This window comes from Salvia splendens, chromosome 14 (genome assembly GCF_004379255.2).
Source record: "Salvia splendens isolate huo1 chromosome 14, SspV2, whole genome shotgun sequence".
NCBI lineage: Eukaryota > Viridiplantae > Streptophyta > Magnoliopsida > Lamiales > Lamiaceae > Salvia > Salvia splendens.
Genome location: NC_056045.1, coordinates 30,383,653 through 30,402,654, shown reverse-complemented (window position 1 = coordinate 30,402,654; position 19,002 = coordinate 30,383,653). Strand labels below are relative to the sequence as shown.

At 35.7% G+C, this 19,002-nt stretch overlaps 1 protein-coding gene and 1 pseudogene across 1 annotated transcript; both read right to left on the bottom strand.

Moving 5' to 3' along the window:
- Positions 1–10,260: 10,260 nt before the first annotated feature.
- LOC121765109 (N6-adenosine-methyltransferase non-catalytic subunit MTB-like) lies at positions 10,261–15,983 on the bottom strand. Its single transcript, XM_042161151.1, has 7 exons — positions 15,857–15,983; positions 12,567–15,200; positions 12,265–12,348; positions 12,024–12,128; positions 11,233–11,341; positions 10,878–11,029; positions 10,261–10,756 (listed from the first exon to the last, which is right to left on the bottom strand). The coding sequence occupies exons 2-7, from the start codon at positions 15,135–15,137 to the stop codon at positions 10,319–10,321; spliced, it is 3,459 nt and encodes a 1,152-aa protein (XP_042017085.1). The 5' UTR covers positions 15,138–15,200; positions 15,857–15,983; the 3' UTR covers positions 10,261–10,318.
- A 2,051-nt stretch (positions 15,984–18,034) lies between these two features.
- LOC121763884 lies at positions 18,035–18,993 on the bottom strand (annotated as a pseudogene).
- Between the last annotated feature and the right edge of the window lie 9 nt (positions 18,994–19,002).

Sequence of the window (19,002 nt, the reverse complement as noted above, 5' to 3'; positions counted from 1 at the left end):
TCCTGGTTATCGCGAACGGTGTTACGGGTGTTACGTGATCTGGTACGCATTTTTGGGGTGGAAAAGGGTCAAAAATTCGCTTTATCACAAATTTTGTTCTCTGTTTCCCACAGACGGCGCCAGTGATGAATCCGCGAATTTCTGATGTTAGTAAATGCTGGTAGAGAATAAAGACTACGACACAATGAATTTACGTGGTTCGATTTACTGAAGTAAATCTACGTCCACGGGAAGAAGGGAGGGCAAGATTGTATTGCTTGATCTGGGATTACAGCTTACAACACGGACTTGCTATATGATATTTTATCTCTAGAGAGCTTAACCCTTGTCTATCAGATCTAAGTTCTATTTATATATTGAACTAAGATCGTGGCTTGCATCGCCACCCTAAGTCGTGGATGTCGTGTAGGTCATGGCCTAAGATCGTGGATGTAGCGTAGGTCATGGCCTACGATCGTGGCCTGAGTTGACACCACGTGGTAGTGGGTGTGTTGGAAGTTGTGGAAATCCTGTATGGGTCCACTAACTCCTTGTTCGGTCGAATACTGAGACCGAACTGCTTTGGTTGCCGATCTGAGAGTAGAGCTTGATGCCGACCTGAGAGCAGAGCTTGATTGGTTGGCTTTTACCGAGCTGTAGGCTGAGGCCGAACTCTTTGGTAATGCCGAACTCATACTCTTCCTTGGGCTTTGGGCTGATGGGCCGTCATTGCTGTTGGGCTTGTTTAGTACGCACCCCATCAATATTATAATCTGAATACAACATATATATGATATCATTATTAATCACTAAAACATATGATGCCAATCACTAAATTATTCAGATCAATTCCTAATAAGCGCTACATTTGCTATTAGGGTTCCAATTGCACATAAACCGTAATTTTTTCGGTGGTGGGTACGCATCTGCGAAGTAGAAACCATCAGGCTGCACAGCATAATAGCATATCCCATGTTCACTTCTGCATTGATAATGGCTCCAATTTGCATCAAAAACATGGAACCCTCTGTCGTTTCCGTTCCATTGGAAACGACAGGAGAACATAGTGGCAAAAGGTTCCACACAGAATGCGAATCGATATTCTTGATTCTGGGTAAGATTATGATATCCCAAATCATCGTCTTTTGATATGCAATGCACATGTAGAGGAGGGGAGTTTGGAGGGAGATGGCTCACAATATAAACAGCAAATTTTTTTGTAAAACAATTAGATGGTGGCAAGTCTGGCGACGATATTGCTTGGAGCAAAAGAGAGGAAGCAATAAGAAGAAATAAATTGTATTTAGTCATGGTGCTTTATTTCAAATTTGTTGGTGGTGTGAGTTTTTTTAGTTTTGAAGGGGTTGTATTTATTAGGCTAAGTTCATCATCATGCATTAATTGATTGAAGTCAACTTCTATCTATTTAATACTCCATCCGTTCACATAATTTGGGACACTTTGACCGTGCACGGGTTTTAAGAAATGTAATGAAAAGTGAGTTGAAAAAGTTAGTGGAACGTGAGTCCTACTTTTATATATTAGTTTTATAACTAAATGTGAGTAGGAATGAGTTAGTGGAATGTGGGGTCCACTACCAAAAATGGTAAAAGTGAAGTGAGACAAATTATGTGGGACGACCCAAAATGGAAAATTGAGTCAAATTATGTGGGACGGAGGGAGGGAGTAACATTTAATTTATTGCTACTCAATAAGTATTATATTTACAGCTATGAAATTGTTGTTGTAGATTCTTTCTTACTACATGTATTGTATTTACAGCTATGAAATTGTTGTTGTAGATTCTTTCTTAGTACTTTCTTAAGTATTTGAACTTTAAAAATTTATGGCAATTAAATGATTTTTGCCACGAATAATTTCCGGGTATTTACTTTTTCTTTCAATTTTGGCCAATAGCAATGTTATTGACAATTTAATTATAGTTTTGTCTTTATACTAGTAATCAGTTACATAATTAAATTTTAATGGGATATTATTAGTTTGTGGGATATAGTTTAACACTTTTTTTTCTCTTTTATTTTTGGGTTATTAGCCTGTAAATACATGAACTTTCAATTTTTTCTGCTTTTTCCCCAAAACTTTGTTTTTTTGAATATAAATACATGAACTTTGGAATTTTTTGTTTTTTCCCCAAAATATAATTTTTCACCAAATTAAAGCTGATGTGTTCACCGGAAAGCGCCAACATGTCAGAAACGCCGGTAATAAAAAATGGCATCGTTTGTAGTAAATGAACTAATTTGCTTATAAATTCACAAACATTTGAGATATTCTACTTTTTCCCCAAAATTTTTGAAACTTTGTGATAGTTCCCCAAATTGAATGAAACTTTCTTGCATTTCCTCAAACTTTCTTCGCTAAATTCAATGTTAATATCATGAAAAATTACAAAAATAAATATGATAAAAAAACTCAATTCATTCCATCATTTTTCCATTCAAATTTCTTCAAAATTCCACTACACTTCAAAAATTCGTCATTTTTCCATCCAAATTCAACAATTTCACAAAACAAATATCACCAAAAACTAACAAAAAAACGAGTACAATTTTTTTAAAAAAAAACTTGTAATCAATCATCGTTCTCTGTGTTGGTGTGTTCTGACTCTCTTGTGTTGAACAAACTTGTAAACGATGCCATTTTTTATTACCGGCGTTTCTGCCATGTTGGCGCTTTCCGGTGAACACATCAGCTTTAATTTGGTGAAAAATTATATTTTGGGGAAAAAACAAAAAATTCCAAAGTTCATGTATTTATATTCAAAAAACAAAGTTTTGGGAAAAAAACAGAAAAAATTGAAAGTTCATGTATTTATAGGTTAATAACCCTTTATTTTTTTTTCTATTTTATCATATCTTCTACTTTATTCTCTTTCGATTTAATCGCTAAAGAACATTATCTATTGATCTGTTCTTTTTTAGACCTTTTCAACCAAAGTGATTCAACTAAAGTGATGTACCTAGTATTTTCTTATTGGGCTAAAAACCTACACATTTTCCCTCCTTTTATTTGTTTCTTTACTTTTGTCTCTCTTCTACTTTATTCTTTTTTTATATAACTACTCACTCTGTCTCGCTTAAGATGACATGTTTTCCTTTTTAGTTTGTCCCAACTAAGATGATATATTTCTTTTTTTTGGAAACTTTCTCTCTTCAATTAATACACCCAATCATTTTTTCTCACTCCCATTGAAATATATATTTTTCTTTATCTCTCTATTTTAATATTTAAACACACCTTTTCTCACCTTAATTAAACATTTTAACCAATAACTCCTAAAATCTCGTGTCGGCTAAGAAATGTGTCATCTTAGCCGGGATGGAGGGAGTATTAAACAACATATTCTCAAATTCCGTGTCTAAAAAAAGTGCTTCATTTGAGGCGGAACAGATGGAGTATTCATATTTGAAGTGTATAATTTTTTATATTGGCAATTGAATAAAATTTTAAATTCCGCATCATGATAGACTCGAATCCAATACATTTTCCTCATATATTACCAATCCACTCCTACGAAAACACACATGTATTGTGGTGTATAATTATTAAGCGGTTAATTGCGTAGTTTAGAAATAAGAATTGGGCCATCAATAATATTAGTGTTATGGCTGGGCTTTAGATTTGAAAAATAAAAGAGAGAATTGTGGACTACCTATGGTTATATTTTATTGGTTCATACTTTATTATTAATAAGGACATTATAAAGGCCTACTTAAGCTAGATATTGAATATATTGTTTGGGTAGTCACTTTTTTGGATTCGGTCCAGATATACTACTAGGTCATTTAATTTTGGCCCGCAAACGGAGACCCGCTACGATGATAGATATCTACGAGTTTCATTCTAAAATCAACTGGTGATAGGAATGGCCCACAAGATTTATATATAGTGATTTTCGTTTTCTATTTATATACGTGGAGTAATTATACTTACTCCGTCCTCGAAAAATAGTCTCATCATTTTGGTTGTCCACAAAAAATAGTCTCATTTCTTTAAATGGAAAGTATGTCCCTCATACTTTATCCACTTGTTTTCCTCTTTACCTACTTTTTCTCCATATCTCTTTTATTTTACCTATTTTTACTCATTTTCTCTTACTTTATCAAATTTTTTAATTAAAATTCGTGCAGTTCACATATCATTTTTTTGAACAGAGAGAGTATGTTTTTTAACTTATTCCCACAAATCCATGAAAATTTATTATGGGTATTTTAATTCGTAAGTTCAATTTTTCTTCTTCATTTTTAATTTAATTATGTAAATAGTTATCTTTTTATAATTCTTAATGTTCATTTTATTTGATAATAATAAGGTAAAAAATGCTATGCATTGAATGTAGTATAATTTAATTCACATAAAGTTTTGCGATTTATTAAAAAGTAGTAATGTAATTGATTTTTGTCTAGTTTACTAGAGTTTAAAATATTGGAGTTAAATTAAAGTAATGTTTATATAATTCAATCCATGAAAAGTGAGAACATATAATTCAATTAGTCCCCGTTTTACTAAAATAAATATAAATATAATATGAATATTTCATTCTTTTGATTTGGTACGGGTTAAACTAGTTTTCCCTTTTTTGTGTCAATTAAAGTGATATACTTTATAACACCAATATCTCTTTTTATGAGTCAATTAAAGTGATATATTTTCTAACATTAATATCTCTGTTTTATTCTTTTTTTTTGCTTAACATATAAAACAATTAAACGAACACTACATAAAATTGGGAAAAGAAATATTTTGTTTATTTGGTATTGAAGGAACACTATTTTCTCATATAAATATAATGAAATTCTTGCTAAAAAAATTTTCTGCATCTGCCCCTGACCACCAAATCGATTAGAACAATTACAGTATACATTCACTGTTAGGCTCCCATCCGCATAAAAATGCAAAGTCTTTTGGTGGGTATCGACCTCCGAAGTAGAAACCATCTTCCTTCACAACATAATAGCATACCCCATTATGAAAATCTTTGCATCGATTTTCATCCCATTCCGCATCATAAACATGGAACCCCTTGTCCTTTCCATTCCATCGGAAACGACAGGCGAACATAGTGGAAAAGGGATTCTCACAAAACGCGAAGCTATATTCTACATTCGGACTGAGATCATGGTATCCCAAATCATCGTCTTTCGAAAAGCAATGCAAATGTAGTGGTGGGGAATTTGGAGGGAGCTGGCTCACGATATAAACATGATATTTTGAAGTAAAGCACGATCTTGCTTGGAGGAAAAGTGATGAAGCAATGAGAAGAACTAAGCTGGATTTAATCATGGTGTTTTCTTGCAAATATTTGTTGGTGGAGTGAGTTTTGTTAGATTCGAAGTGATGAATTTATAGACCTAAATGCAATTAATTACTACAAATTGACACACTATGAAAAGATAAATGAGCATTCATGGGTTGCAAGAGATTAAATGTTGATTAATATATACAGCCATGACACTAATTTACATACCATTTTAAAAAATAATTATATTTGTAATTTATAGTTAGAAAGATCAAATAATTTAATCTGGAGATAAAACTTCTTTTTAACTGTTGATTTTATCTGATCTTGCAACCATATAAAACTTCGGTAAATTGTCATGCTGACATGAACATTGTTTTGTAGTAATTTTTATTCATCAAAACTTTGACCACAAAAGGTGTAATTTCTAATTTAGAATATACTATCAATTATATTTATAGCAACCTTGACTTTTTACTTATAATAACAGTCAGCATATATTCCTAACAATGACTTTTAAAGTAAGCATTTATTCGTAACAGTCGCATTATCAATTGGTCAAATTAGAAACTTATCAATTCATACTAGTATTTATTATCATATCTGAGGTGTAAAATTGTTAAGTGTTAGTTGGGTTGTATAAATGGAAAATTAATAAAAGATAGAGTTACGGGCTAGCCATGGTTATGTTGGATCACACTTTTTGATAAAGGAAATTAAGAAAAGGCCCACTTAAAAAATCCACTATAGTTTAAGTTATAAAAGAAAAAACAACTCAAGCCCACAATTATCCTTTTTGAAATGAATAGAAAGTGTCTGAATGTAATATCACTTATTTGATTATTTGATTAATCAAGTAAGGAATGGTACATAAACATTTAAAATCATGAGAACAAAAACTTTTAACACGATTACTTTTATGTACAAGAACAATAACTTTTGTTAGGAGCTTATGGTGGGGATCTTACACAAGTTTTTATCATAAATATATAAATCGATATTTGGCAATTATTCAATATATTTTAATACTCCATTTGTCACACTTGAAGTGTCTCATTTTTTGTGCGACTATATTAGACCATATTATAATGTTCCAATACATAATAGTAACATAATCTCAATATCACATATGATATCAACCACTGAATTATTTAGAACAATCCCAAGGAAACCCTAACATTTGGTATTAGGGTTCCAATCACATAAAAACCATAAATTCTTCGGGGGATACACATTTGTGAAATAGAAACCATCACTCTTCACAACATAATAGCATATCCCGGCACTTCTGCATCGATTATAATCCCAATTAGCATCATAAACATGGAACCCCCTGTCGTCCGTTCCATCGGAAACGACATGAAAGCATAGTAATGAAAGCTATCTCACAAAATGCAAATCGATATTCTACATTCTGGGTGAGATTATGGTATCACAAATCATCGTCTTTAGATATGCAATGCACTAGTAGAGGTGGGGTATTTGGAGGGAGATTGCTGACAATATAAACAGCATATTTATTATCTAGAAGACAATTAGGTTGCAAGGCTGTTGCTTGGAGCAAAAATGATGAAGCAATGAGAAGGAAAAACCTGTATTTAATCATGATGATTTTTTTTCAAATAATTGTTGGTGGTGTGAGGATTATTCAGTTTTAAAGTGATGGTATTTATAGACATAAGTGCATGATCAATTTATCATTCATTAATTATGAGTAGGGTTTGGTGTATATTTTGTTTTACAAAATATCACAATATGAAGAGATTAATGGGCATTTATTACGTATTACATAGGGATTCGTAGAGATAACGTTGGATGATATCAAATTTACTTTTTGGCCTTTAATTTAACCATGTGCAAAAAGATCCAAATTAGAGATAAAGTGAGTATTATCTTCATCAAAACTTTAACCATAAAAGTGTACTTTATATTTAGAATATATTATTTATATTCATAACAACAATTATTTTGTATTTATAATAACAATCACATTTATTCATAGTTACTTTTGCTACACACACTTTTAACTCGATTACTTTTATACAAGAACAATAACTTTTACAACGGGCTCATAATAGGTAAGACTTTACACAAGTTTTTATCATCACCAAACTTGAATGGGAAATGATATGAAAATGTAGAAATATATATAAATCGAGATTCAGAAATTATTCAAAACATGTTAATACTTTATTCATCATGTTCGAAGTCTCTTAATTCTTTTGGATTATATTTATATTTAGAGAGAAAATAAAATTCTCGATCGGTTGTATGAACTAGTCACTAATTTAATTATAACTTATGTTTCCCTCATAACAAAGTAGAGGTATCCAAAATGATATCTCCACAACAATAAGTCCTATAATTATTATAGATGAAAATTCGACAATGTATTCGCATTAACTCCGTTGATCACTTAATAGGGATAGTTTTAAAAAAATTCATTAATGTATACCTTTAGAGATTACATTAGACCATATTATAATGTTTCAACATATCGAAATTTAGCAATTATTCGAAATATGTTAATATTCTCTGCATCTCACTTACAGTGTTTCATTTCTTTTGAGCACGAGTACTTACAAAAAAGGTGAGTAGGGTATAATGTGCATCATTGAACAACTAATTACACAAGTTAAAATATCTTATTATTTCCTCAAATGGGATGAAATACTTGAAATATAACATATCACATATGTCTATATGATATTTTCTTGAAATACTATAATTGTTTATTACAATGACAAGAACACCCTAACATTTGCTATTAGGGTTCCAATCGCATAAAAAATTCAATTTCTTCGGTGGGTAATCGTTTGCGAAGTAGAAACCATCACTCTTCACAGCATAATAGCAAATCCCATTTTTCACGCATCGATTATCATGCCAACGTGCGTCGTAGGCATGGAACCCCTTGTTGTTTCCGTTCCACTGGAAACTACATGAGAACATAGTAACCAGAGGCTTCTCACAAAATGCGAATCGATATTCGGCATTTTGGGTGAGATTATGGTATCCCATATCATCGTCTTTCGAGAAGCAGTGCAGTTGTACAGGTGGAGAATTTGGAGGGAGATTGTTGACAATATAAATAGCATATTTTGCAAGAAAGCAATCAGGTTCTGACACTGTTGCTTTGAGCAAAAGTGATGAAACAATGATAAGAAATAAGCTGTATCTAATCATGGTGTTTTCTTTGATGGTGTGGTGTTTTTTTTAGTTTTGAAGTGATTGTATTTATAGACGTAAGTCTATAAACTTGCATTAATTGATGAGCAGTGTATGGTGTATTTTTTAATTTATGGCAAAAGGCCTGCATTAATTGATGAGTGGTATTTGGTGTATCTTTTATTCATGGGAAACGGACTTGAGTCGTGTTTTTTATTTATGGCAAACGGACTAAGGTCAACTCTAATTAGTTGCCCCTAATTTAAATTTATTTTTTTAAGTGTATATCACAATATAAAGTAGTTTTACTTTAACTATTTATATTAAATTTTAAAATAGTTTTTACTTTAACAATTCATATTTTTCACTCTTACTTTTTTTTTAAATTCGTCACTTATTTCCATTTTTGTCCGTTCCTAAAAATTTATAACCTCACTTTTATTATTTTTTATAATAGACCTCATATTCCATTAACTTATTTACTCTAACATTTTTATTAAAAAATTAATTTATAAAAATAGGATCCACGAGACACTAACTTTTTCAACTCATTTTCTATTAGTACATTTCTTAAAATCTGTGCCGAGCCAAATAATGACAAATTATAAGGGACGGATGGAGTAATATATGTCTCACAATATTTTTGCGGTAGCGCCATATTTGGTGTGGGTTTGGGTTTGGTGTTTGGTTGAAGAAATTTTCTACACCAAACTGAATATTTGGAGTGTGGTTGGAGATGATTTATGTTTGGTCAATTTATGTTCAGTCCCACAATTTTAAAAAATGATTGATTATATCACAACTTTGAAATTTTTTCTAGTTATCTCATTATTTTGAATTTAGGGAAAACTATATGATGTAGAAGGCGAAAAATATTATGTGGACAAAATGTTTGGATACTTAAACGACGTTGTTCAAAACACCTACTCAGTTACATCTTTAATTTCACACGTACGCGCTACATCTATAAATTCAAATATTTAGTGCGTTGGAAATTTTTGTAGAAATATCAAAGTTATAATATAACCAATTATTCTTTAAATTTGTGAAGAAATATCGAAGTTATAATATACTCCCTCTCGTCCGAATCAAATGTTCCATATTTCTTTATTTGGATGGTTCCCAATAAATATCTCATTTTACTTTTTACTAATTTTAATAAATGGATCTCATATCCCACTAACTTATCTCACTCACATTTTATTAAACTAATAGTAGTATATAAAAGTAGTACTTACAATCCACTTATTTTTTCATCCACTTTTCTTCACAAAATCAAACAATTCCATAAAGTCAAAGAGACATTTAATAAGAATTAGGAGAAAGTAACTAGTCATTTTTTAAAATTGTGAAATTGACTAGAAACTGACTAAACTTAATATTTTTTTTGAAATATGCCTTTTTATCTACATATTGTCATGACATGAAGAGATGATGAATGAACAATCATTACATATACAATAGGGGTAACAAGAGATTATATGGAATAATGCATCAAACTACTTTATATATCCTTTAATTTATTGATGGACGGCCAAGAGATAAAGGTAAATTCTCTTTATTATTACTTTATTTAAAAACCAAAACTATTTTAATCTAACAATCACATTTATTTATAAAATAATAAACTTATAAAACGATTACTTTTATATACAAGAATAATATATTTTGCTTGGAGCTCATAGTGGGAAAATTAATGGGGTAAATGACTTGAAAAATATAGAAATATACATAAATCGAAATTTGACTAAGTTTTTAAGTTCGCAATAAATACGAAATTTTGGCCAAATTTTGCGATTTATGTCGTGTGTTATTATAGTATCGACGTCAAAAAAACAGCACAGACGAAGATATAGCAAAAACAGTTTATGAGATTAAAATATGAATAAAAAAATGTTTAGAAGCCACAAGCTACAACATATTCATCCCTCTATGAGATTCATAATCAATAAAGTCTCCAGAAGGCGGCCCAAATGGTGCAGTATACCCATACATATCGAACATCCTCTCGTCCGAGGGCAGATGGCCGCCGCCTTCTCGTCCCTTGAACGCCTCCAACGGGGAGGCCCACGGGGCCGGAGAGGGGAGGTTGGAGCTCGACCCTTCCTGGTTCAGATTAGGCGCCTGGTGGTTCTGTGGCGAAGTGCCAGTCGGCCTCTTGGAGCTCGAATTCGCTGTTGTTAGAGAGATGGAAGCTGATTGCTGCTGATTCTTCATCGGTGATTTGGGCCGGAGGGATTCTATTTCAGGTGTCGTCAGGACGAGATGGGGCGCCTCCGGTGGTGGGTTTCTCCCGCCCCCTCCGAGCCAAACTTTCCCGTCCTTGTCTCCAAAGTTCCTCACATATGCCTGGAAACGACAACGAGCAACGAGATGAAAAGCAGAACATATGAGAAAGAATATACATTGTCTCACACACAGTCTCGAGGAGCAGAGTAAAGAAAGTTCTTAGGGGTGAAGAGGAGCATACCTCAGAATTGAAGTTTGAAGAGGATAGTCCTGTGCCGACTGTCAACCAGCCAGAACGAATGTTATGGTCCTCACCAAAAAGCTCGAGCCTTCTTCGACCAAGAGCAAAATGCTCAATTATTCGATACATATCCTCTGGTTTTGCAGTAGAACCTAAAATTCCGTTGAACGAAAAAAAAAATCACAAAAAATGTACGGATACTAACAGAAACTGAAGCAGGATCCATTCGATGTTATTTCAAATTCAATAACTGAATAACTAGGAAAGGCAATTCAAGACTAAAACTTGGAGATGAGAGTAGGAACTAATAAGAACTACGGAAGAAAATTTTCATTCGAGTCACTATCATGCTTACCGTAAGGCGGCTCCTCAGCTATTATCACATCAGTATCGATGTTGGCATGGATTATATGGCCATCAGTACTGCGACGAACAGTCCCCTTTATGCCCATCAAGCAATGCTCCTTCAGGTTAACAAAAAATAGTTGAGAAAAGTATTATGGAAGTAACCATCCTTTTACTACAGGATGCATACAAATGAATGGAAAGAAATTGAAATGGGACATTATTCAACTTTAACACAGAAAAACAAGTGCAGCTGAAATAGTAATCTCAACACATAATGAAATCATGTGAAAAACTATTGAGATAGACTTCATGTTGATGCAGCTGCAACTTTATAGCAAAAAATTGTTGCCAGCTAGAAGAATGAGATATATAACCCATTTATAAGACGGTTGATGCTTAAGAAATACCTAATCAACATTAACCAAACATGTGTAGTTTCGAGTGGATTGATTATTCACATGATAAGGAACAAGACCATTAGTTAAATAAATATATAATCTCTATTTCCTTAGGGTATTGACATTTTAAAATTTAACGGATTTTGGTATATCCTGTACTTCCGTGTCTATCTTTGTTGTAGGCCTGCTCAAACATAATTTTGTATCCTATCAAGTGTAAAATGCGATTTCTGCTGAGAGATATTTTATTTATGTTCAAACCATCTTTACTGAGCTTTCCTATATTATGCACTAAAAGAATATTTCAACAGAGTAAATGAAAAATTCTCTCATATACTAATAAGTAGTCCAATACGAAATACCACTATTAAGCATTACAACAAACTACTATCCCAATTACCTTTGAGCGCTGAAAGAGAGTGTGAGAATCATGGCGTAGTCCAGGTGTGGCATTTGTTTTATTTGTCTTCACCCAGCATATATCTTCACATCTACGAAATCCCCACTAATTGGAAGAAAAACAATTTATGTAAATGGCGTATTAGACCAGAAAATGAATCGGAACAGGCAAAGGAAGCAAACAGGATGTATGAGAAACTTAGAACTGCAAATTCAGTGTTACAATGCCTCTAAATCTTTACCTTCTTCAGGCATTGTCGTCCTTGCTCCAGCCCGACACCATCACCAACCCAAAGGAAGATAAAAGATGGAGTGTCAGCAATTGCCTACAAAATAATATGAATGAGAAGAAATAATGAAGTTAAGGTTATTCCTAGAGGGAGATACATCACAATAATAGGTTAATGATTTTACATAGGTAAAATCAGAAGAGAAAGCATCTGATCTGATTTATTTCATGGATGCAAATTCCAGGAGACATTTTTTCAACTTCCATGCATTACAAAATTTCACAATAAAGAGGTATGAGTCAAATAAAACCAACCTCAATTTTTAAGTTCATTATTTCTTCAAATGTCCAGTGATCTGTGTGGTCAGTGACACCAGGAGCTCGATGGACATATTCTTCCCACGGTGGGTCTACGAGAATTACATCAAATTTAGTACCAAAAAATTCTGAAGAAAGCACCTGCTCCCGCAGGTCACACTTGTAGTACATAGGAGCAGAAGCAGATTGGTAAACAATTTCATCCTTTTTTTGTATAAGCTCCCGAAGCTTTGGATAGTCCTCCACAACACTAGTAAGCTCTAACTCTCTGATGAAATTCTGTGGCCGCATACCAGTGTCAACAAAGTTTTGAGAGTAATCATTTTGCTCTCCTCTGGACGGAGCTTTTCCAGGGGGAGCATTTATTCTAGGTGGATTCCATCCTCCAGATGCTTTGTCTTGTGGATGGCCACGACCTGCTGGGGACATTGCATTAAAATTTGGACCCGACATACTAGGAAGCATTCCCCTTCCAGGCCCTGATGGATTAAACATCATCGCGGCGTTTGGAGCATTTCCTAGATTTGGGGAGAATCTAGGTCCTAGTGGACTAGGAGGGACAGGAGGGAGGCCAGGTGGAACAGCAAGCATATTCATATCAACACCTCGAGCTCCAGGCCATAACATGGGAGCTTGAAATGGTGGAATAAAGACTCCAGGAGAAATGGGACCCGGAGCAGGAGACATATTAGGGGGCAAAGATTGCATATGCCCAGGAGGTGGTAGTCCAAGTGGACCAAAAGTCGATCCAGATAATGGTACAGGAATACCGCCTTGCTGGTTGTCTCTTCCAGAAGGTCTACCCCGTCCTGGTCTCCCCATTCTGTTTCCCCTGTTACCTTGAGAGGGAGATCTACCATACGAACCAGGCTCCTGACCCCCAGGTAGAGCTAAAGAGCCACCACTGGAACTTTGGGCACCAGCACCACAGTTGGACGCAATAGGTTTCTGACCTCTAGATTTTTCTCCCTGAAAGTCACTGTCATCCCTCCATGAATTCTGGTCCTGCATTGCAAGATCGCCATCTAGGACTCTGTCTTTTGTATCTTCACCAGATTGTGCAGATCCTTGTATGCTTCGTGATCTCTCCTCCCTTGAATAACCAAATTCCTCCCCTTCCTGAATAACGTCACTATTTCTAGATCTAGAATCTTCTCTTCCATAATCAAATGGCTTTGTTTGGATTTCAATGACATCATAATTTTCATTCGATATTCCATACTTTGAAGAGGTTTTCACAGCTTCAGTTCTGCTTCCATCTTTTCTGCCGCCAGAGCGACCATCAACCCTGTCACGGCCACGCCGGGGCAACTCCCAGTCCCTGATGCCATCACAGGCTGGGTCATTATCTCTTGCCTCCTTGTCATGCTTTCTTTTCCAAGCATCTTTAGCATTTTCCCGGTCCCAACTTCTCTCACTCCAGCCATCATCTCTTCCTTTTGATCTATCATCGTATGAGCCATCTTTTCCCGATTCCTTCCTTCTAGCTGGAGTGCTTCTTTCGTAGTCCATCTCAGAATTATCTGACTCAAATTGACATCTTCCACTCTTCTCAGGCACTCTGGATGTGCTGTTATCTACATCTCTTCTGCTTTTGTCTCTCCCCCATGCACCTGCATCTTCCTCAGCATTAGAAGATCTCCCATAGCTGTCAGCAACATCTCTAGGATTTCTTTGTTGTCTATGCTCCTGAGATCTTTCTTTATTTGATGCATCATCACGTGCCAAACTTCCCCTATTGTCTTCTTCAGGAAATTCAGACCTTCCTCTGGTTTTCCTTTCTGTATCAACTCGTCTCTCCTCTCTGTCATTGGACCTTATACCTTTCTCATTAACTGGTTCAGAGCCCTTGCTTTGGATATCGTTCGATTCAATTTGCAAAGGATCACTTCTCTCTCTTTCATTTGCATTGTCCAGTTTAACATCAGAAGGTTTGCCACTTCTTGCATCAGACTTGTCTCCATAGTCATATGCTCTACCAGTGTCATCAGGCTCATCCCATCTCCTGCGATGGCTTCTGCCATGCTCAGAAACACCATGTGGCTTCTCTCGCCCCACATCTTTTTTGACCATATCTTTATCTGGCACCTTCTCCATATCAGTGTCCTGTTCTGGGTACTTGGAAGAAGATTTTTTTCTGTCACTTTCTTCAGTTCTACTGTGTCCTCCACCCCCAGGTTTGTCCCCACCATCAAGCTTATTTTCTGCATCATTATCTTCGTACCAGGAGCTTAAAACATCCAGCGTACTCTCTTCTTGCTTCTTCTTCGCCTGCTTAGACCGTGACTCTCTTCTGCTTCCATAGTCATCCTGATCACTGTCACCTCTGCTCGAACTGCCCACCCTCTTCCGACTCTCATGTCTCTCCGATGTACTTCTTCTTTTCCCACTACCATCCAAGCCATCAACATCATCACCACTCCCCTGTTGCCTAGACTTGCTTAACCGTTGCCTCCTCTTATCATCACCAACCCATTCATCATCATCCCTCACAATATCAATGTTCACCTCTATATCCTCCTCAATTTCCCGTTTCTTAGAACTCCTAACACGTTCAGGAGATCCCATAGCAAAAAATTATCTCCTCTTTCTATAGGATAATACTCAGGTAGGCTTAATCAGTGCAGCATCCTAAATTCAAACAAAAAGGAATGAAAATGACGAAACAATGTATCAGGACAAATGAATCACTACACGCTAAGAAAGGGATTCCAAATTCATAAATCAAAATTGCCACTAAATAGTATCTAGAGTACTGCTTCTCCCAAAAATATGTTCTTTGAGGGAAGAAATCAATAAAGCAAAACATTTCACATAGCATCATGTCTCAAAATCCGGATCTTGCCATGTTTATCCAATAGAATACAAACTCCCCTAATTTACCATAAAGTTGCAAGAAACATCAAAACACACTTCTTATAAATAACTCTGTAATTCTTACTTCTTGACAATTTAAGTAAGAGATGCACAGATTCATAAAAACAACGCTCAGAAACCCTAGATATTCGATGTTTCAAGCAGGAAATGGATAAATAACAAAAATCCAACCTTTCTCAATTACGGACACCCGCAAACTCCACCATCGACTAAAACTCACAATCTCAGGTAGAGAAACCGAACTACACGAATATAAACAAATTCAAGCCGACTCAAATTCAGAAATCGTAGGGCAATCAAAATCCCCTAATACGAATTCATCCGAATGGATTTATCTATCTCAATAGCAAAAAAGAGAATGGGGAATAGAGAAATCAATAGCCAATGCTGGAATTCAAAGTTCCACTCACCCGAAGCAGCAGCGGCGGCGGCTCCGCTGTTGGTGGCTGATGGGAAAACGTCGTCGTAGTAGATGAAATCGCAGAGAGAAGAAAGCGGGTTTGAAGCACTTAGGTTTTTGGAGAGGGCTTATCAATTTAGGCGATTTATTTTTTATACAAAAATATTAAATAATTAATTGTTTATATGTAATTAATAAAGTTGTAATAAGTTGGCCTACTCTTTTATTCCAGTTATGATACAATGAGTACATAAATGACGTGGAATATCTCGCTATATTTTTATTAAAACGTTTCTCATTTTTTATTGATAAATATAATTACTTAACTTTCTAATGGAATGTGATTATGGGGCTCAAATTTTATACATAAAAAAACAGAATTTTCATTTTCTTATTGAAAACTATACTCAAATGTGATTTTTCAATGGCTTAGTGCATGAACAGTGGCTGGTAAAAATCTCAATAATGTGAAATTAAATTATGACTTATGAGGTGCAAATTAAAAGTAGAAATATGTTAATTGGAAGATGGAAAAGTTAGTAAGTCCATTTCATGTTAGGATAAGTCATTTTCTTAGAGGAAAATAACATTAGGCTAAAAGTGTGGATAGGCCCAATTCTCTATTTAAGATTGGAAAACTAGAACATCTATACATGAAGATTTCCAATATATAATCACTCAAAAAAAAATTCAATTACAATTTACTACTACTAGTTTGATTTATTGGTTGGATGGAAGTAGGGCTGGCAATTTTTAGTACCACACGAACCCGCATAAAAATAATGGGTATGTGTCAAGGCTTATTGGGTTCGTGTCCTTATCGTGTCGACACGATAACGACACGGAAATTTCGTGTCGTGTTCGTGTTACACGTTAAGAAAAAATATTAATATTTTTTAATATTTTTTTTATTTAAATTAGATTTAGTCTAATGGAGCACTTAGTATTAGCGTGAAAATAGATTTTTCATTTTTCGTATTATTATAGTGTCGTTATTGTGTCGTGTCATATATGTGTTGTTGTTGTTATCGTGTCTTGTTGACCCGAAGTGGTTCGTGTCGTTAATAGGTTCGTGTCATGTTCGTGTCCGAGGGTAGTGAGTCGTGTTTGTGTTTGGAGTTTTCTTAACGGGTCGTGTTCGTGTTTGTTGTTATCGTGTCATGTCGTTATCGCGTCGACGCGATAACGACACAACACGCACGATTTGCCACCTCTAGATTAGATGGAAGCATCTTATCAATTAAATGTTTGTTGTTTCATTAAGATTTCCAGTGTATAATCACTCAAATATTTTTTTTTCAATTACAATTTACTGGTCTGATTTATTAGTTGGACAAAAAGCATCTAATCAATTAATTGTTCGTTTTTTCAATTTACCTATGTTTGTTTTATCAATTTATTAGCTAGATGGAAATCATCTTATCAATTAAACGCTTCTTTTTAATTATCAATTAAATGTTTGCTTTTTCAATATAATCACTTAAACCCTCAATTTTGTTGATTGAAGAGCAAGATATCTTACCAACCAAATCACATTGTTGTACCTATAAATACATTGCATTTTTCTTCACCCTACACAATTTTATGAGCAAGACTAAGTTACAACATTCATCATTACTAAATTACAACATTTATCAAAAGCTCCAAACATAGCTCAAACCAACAAGAAACTCCAAACACGCACTCCGGAATGACTAAAACCCTCTACTACTGGTTTGAGAGGAGCATCTTAGTTGGTAAGACGGATTTAATGTAAGCTCTTGAGAGGAGCATCTTAGTTGGTAAGACGGATTTAATGTAAGCTCCAAACATAGCTCAAACCAGCACACGCAACTTCAAACACACGGACCATAAGATAACTTGAACCCCCAACTATTGATTTAGGGTTCGACTCAGGTGTGAGATACAACACTTAGCTACAAGCTTCAAACATTGCTCAAACCAAGCCGCAACTCCAAACACACGCACACTAAAACCTCGACCATTGATTTAGGGTTCGACTCAGCATCTTAGCAACTAAGACACACTTAGCTTCAAGCTCCAAATATAGCTTAAACTAGCACGCAGCTCCAAACACGCGCACCATGAGATGACTCAAACCCTCGACCATTGATTTAGAGTTTGACTCAACGTCTTACCAACTAAAACGCACTTAGTTATACGCTTCAAACATAGCACAAAGCAGCAGTAATGTCATCAACAAGAGATCAATTTCAACACTCAAATCAAAACAAGAAAGCAATGAAGCAAACACCAAATTCAATAACACAGCAAGATTACAAGATTAGAGTTTAAAATTAACACTGCAATTTATTAATTCCAGCTCCAAAACGCCGTCGTATCAACCTAGGTTGATACGCCCAAATGCTTGAAGCTCGTCGCCGGTGAGCCGGCAAATCCTCCACTCCGGCAAAATCTTCGCCCCCATCTGCTCGTAAAAACTAATCGCATTCACATTCCAATCGAGAACCACCCACTCCACCCTCCCGTACCCCATCTTCGCCGCCTGCGCCACCACCGCCGATAGCAGCAGCCGCCCCAGCCCCTTCCGGCGGTAGCACTCCCTGACAAAAATATCCTCGATGTAAAACCCTGGCTTGGCCAAAAACGTCGAGTAATTGGGGAAAAACAGCACGAATCCCCCAATTACAACATCGTGCCCTGGAACATCCGGAGCGTTGCTCGTGAAATCAGCCCGATCGGAATCGTCGATGGGGAGATCGAGGTGGACGGGCTTGAGGATGGGGGTAAAATGGGGATCTGCGGCGGCGGGGGGAGGGAAGGGGGCGGGGGAGAGCTCGAGCATGAGGACGGTGAAGGAGGTGAAGGGGGGAGGGGGCGGAGGGGGGGAAGAGGGTGGCGGAGAGGGACTCAGGGGTGGCTTCGAGGAGGTGGGTGAGGCGCTCGAAGACGGCCATTTGGTGAATGAGCTTGTGGATGTGGGGGACGTCGGCGGCGGTGGCGAGGCGTATGCGGGTGAAGAGAGTGTCGCCTGGAGGAGTGGTTTCTGGGAGGAAGATGTGAGCTTCGGAAGGAGGCGGAGGCGGAGGTGGAGCTGCAGCTGCCATTTTTGTGGAGGTTTTGAGAAGGTTCTTGATTGTGAGAGAGAGAGAGAGAGTTGTAAATGGCGAGCGAGGGTTTTACAAAGCCAAAAAA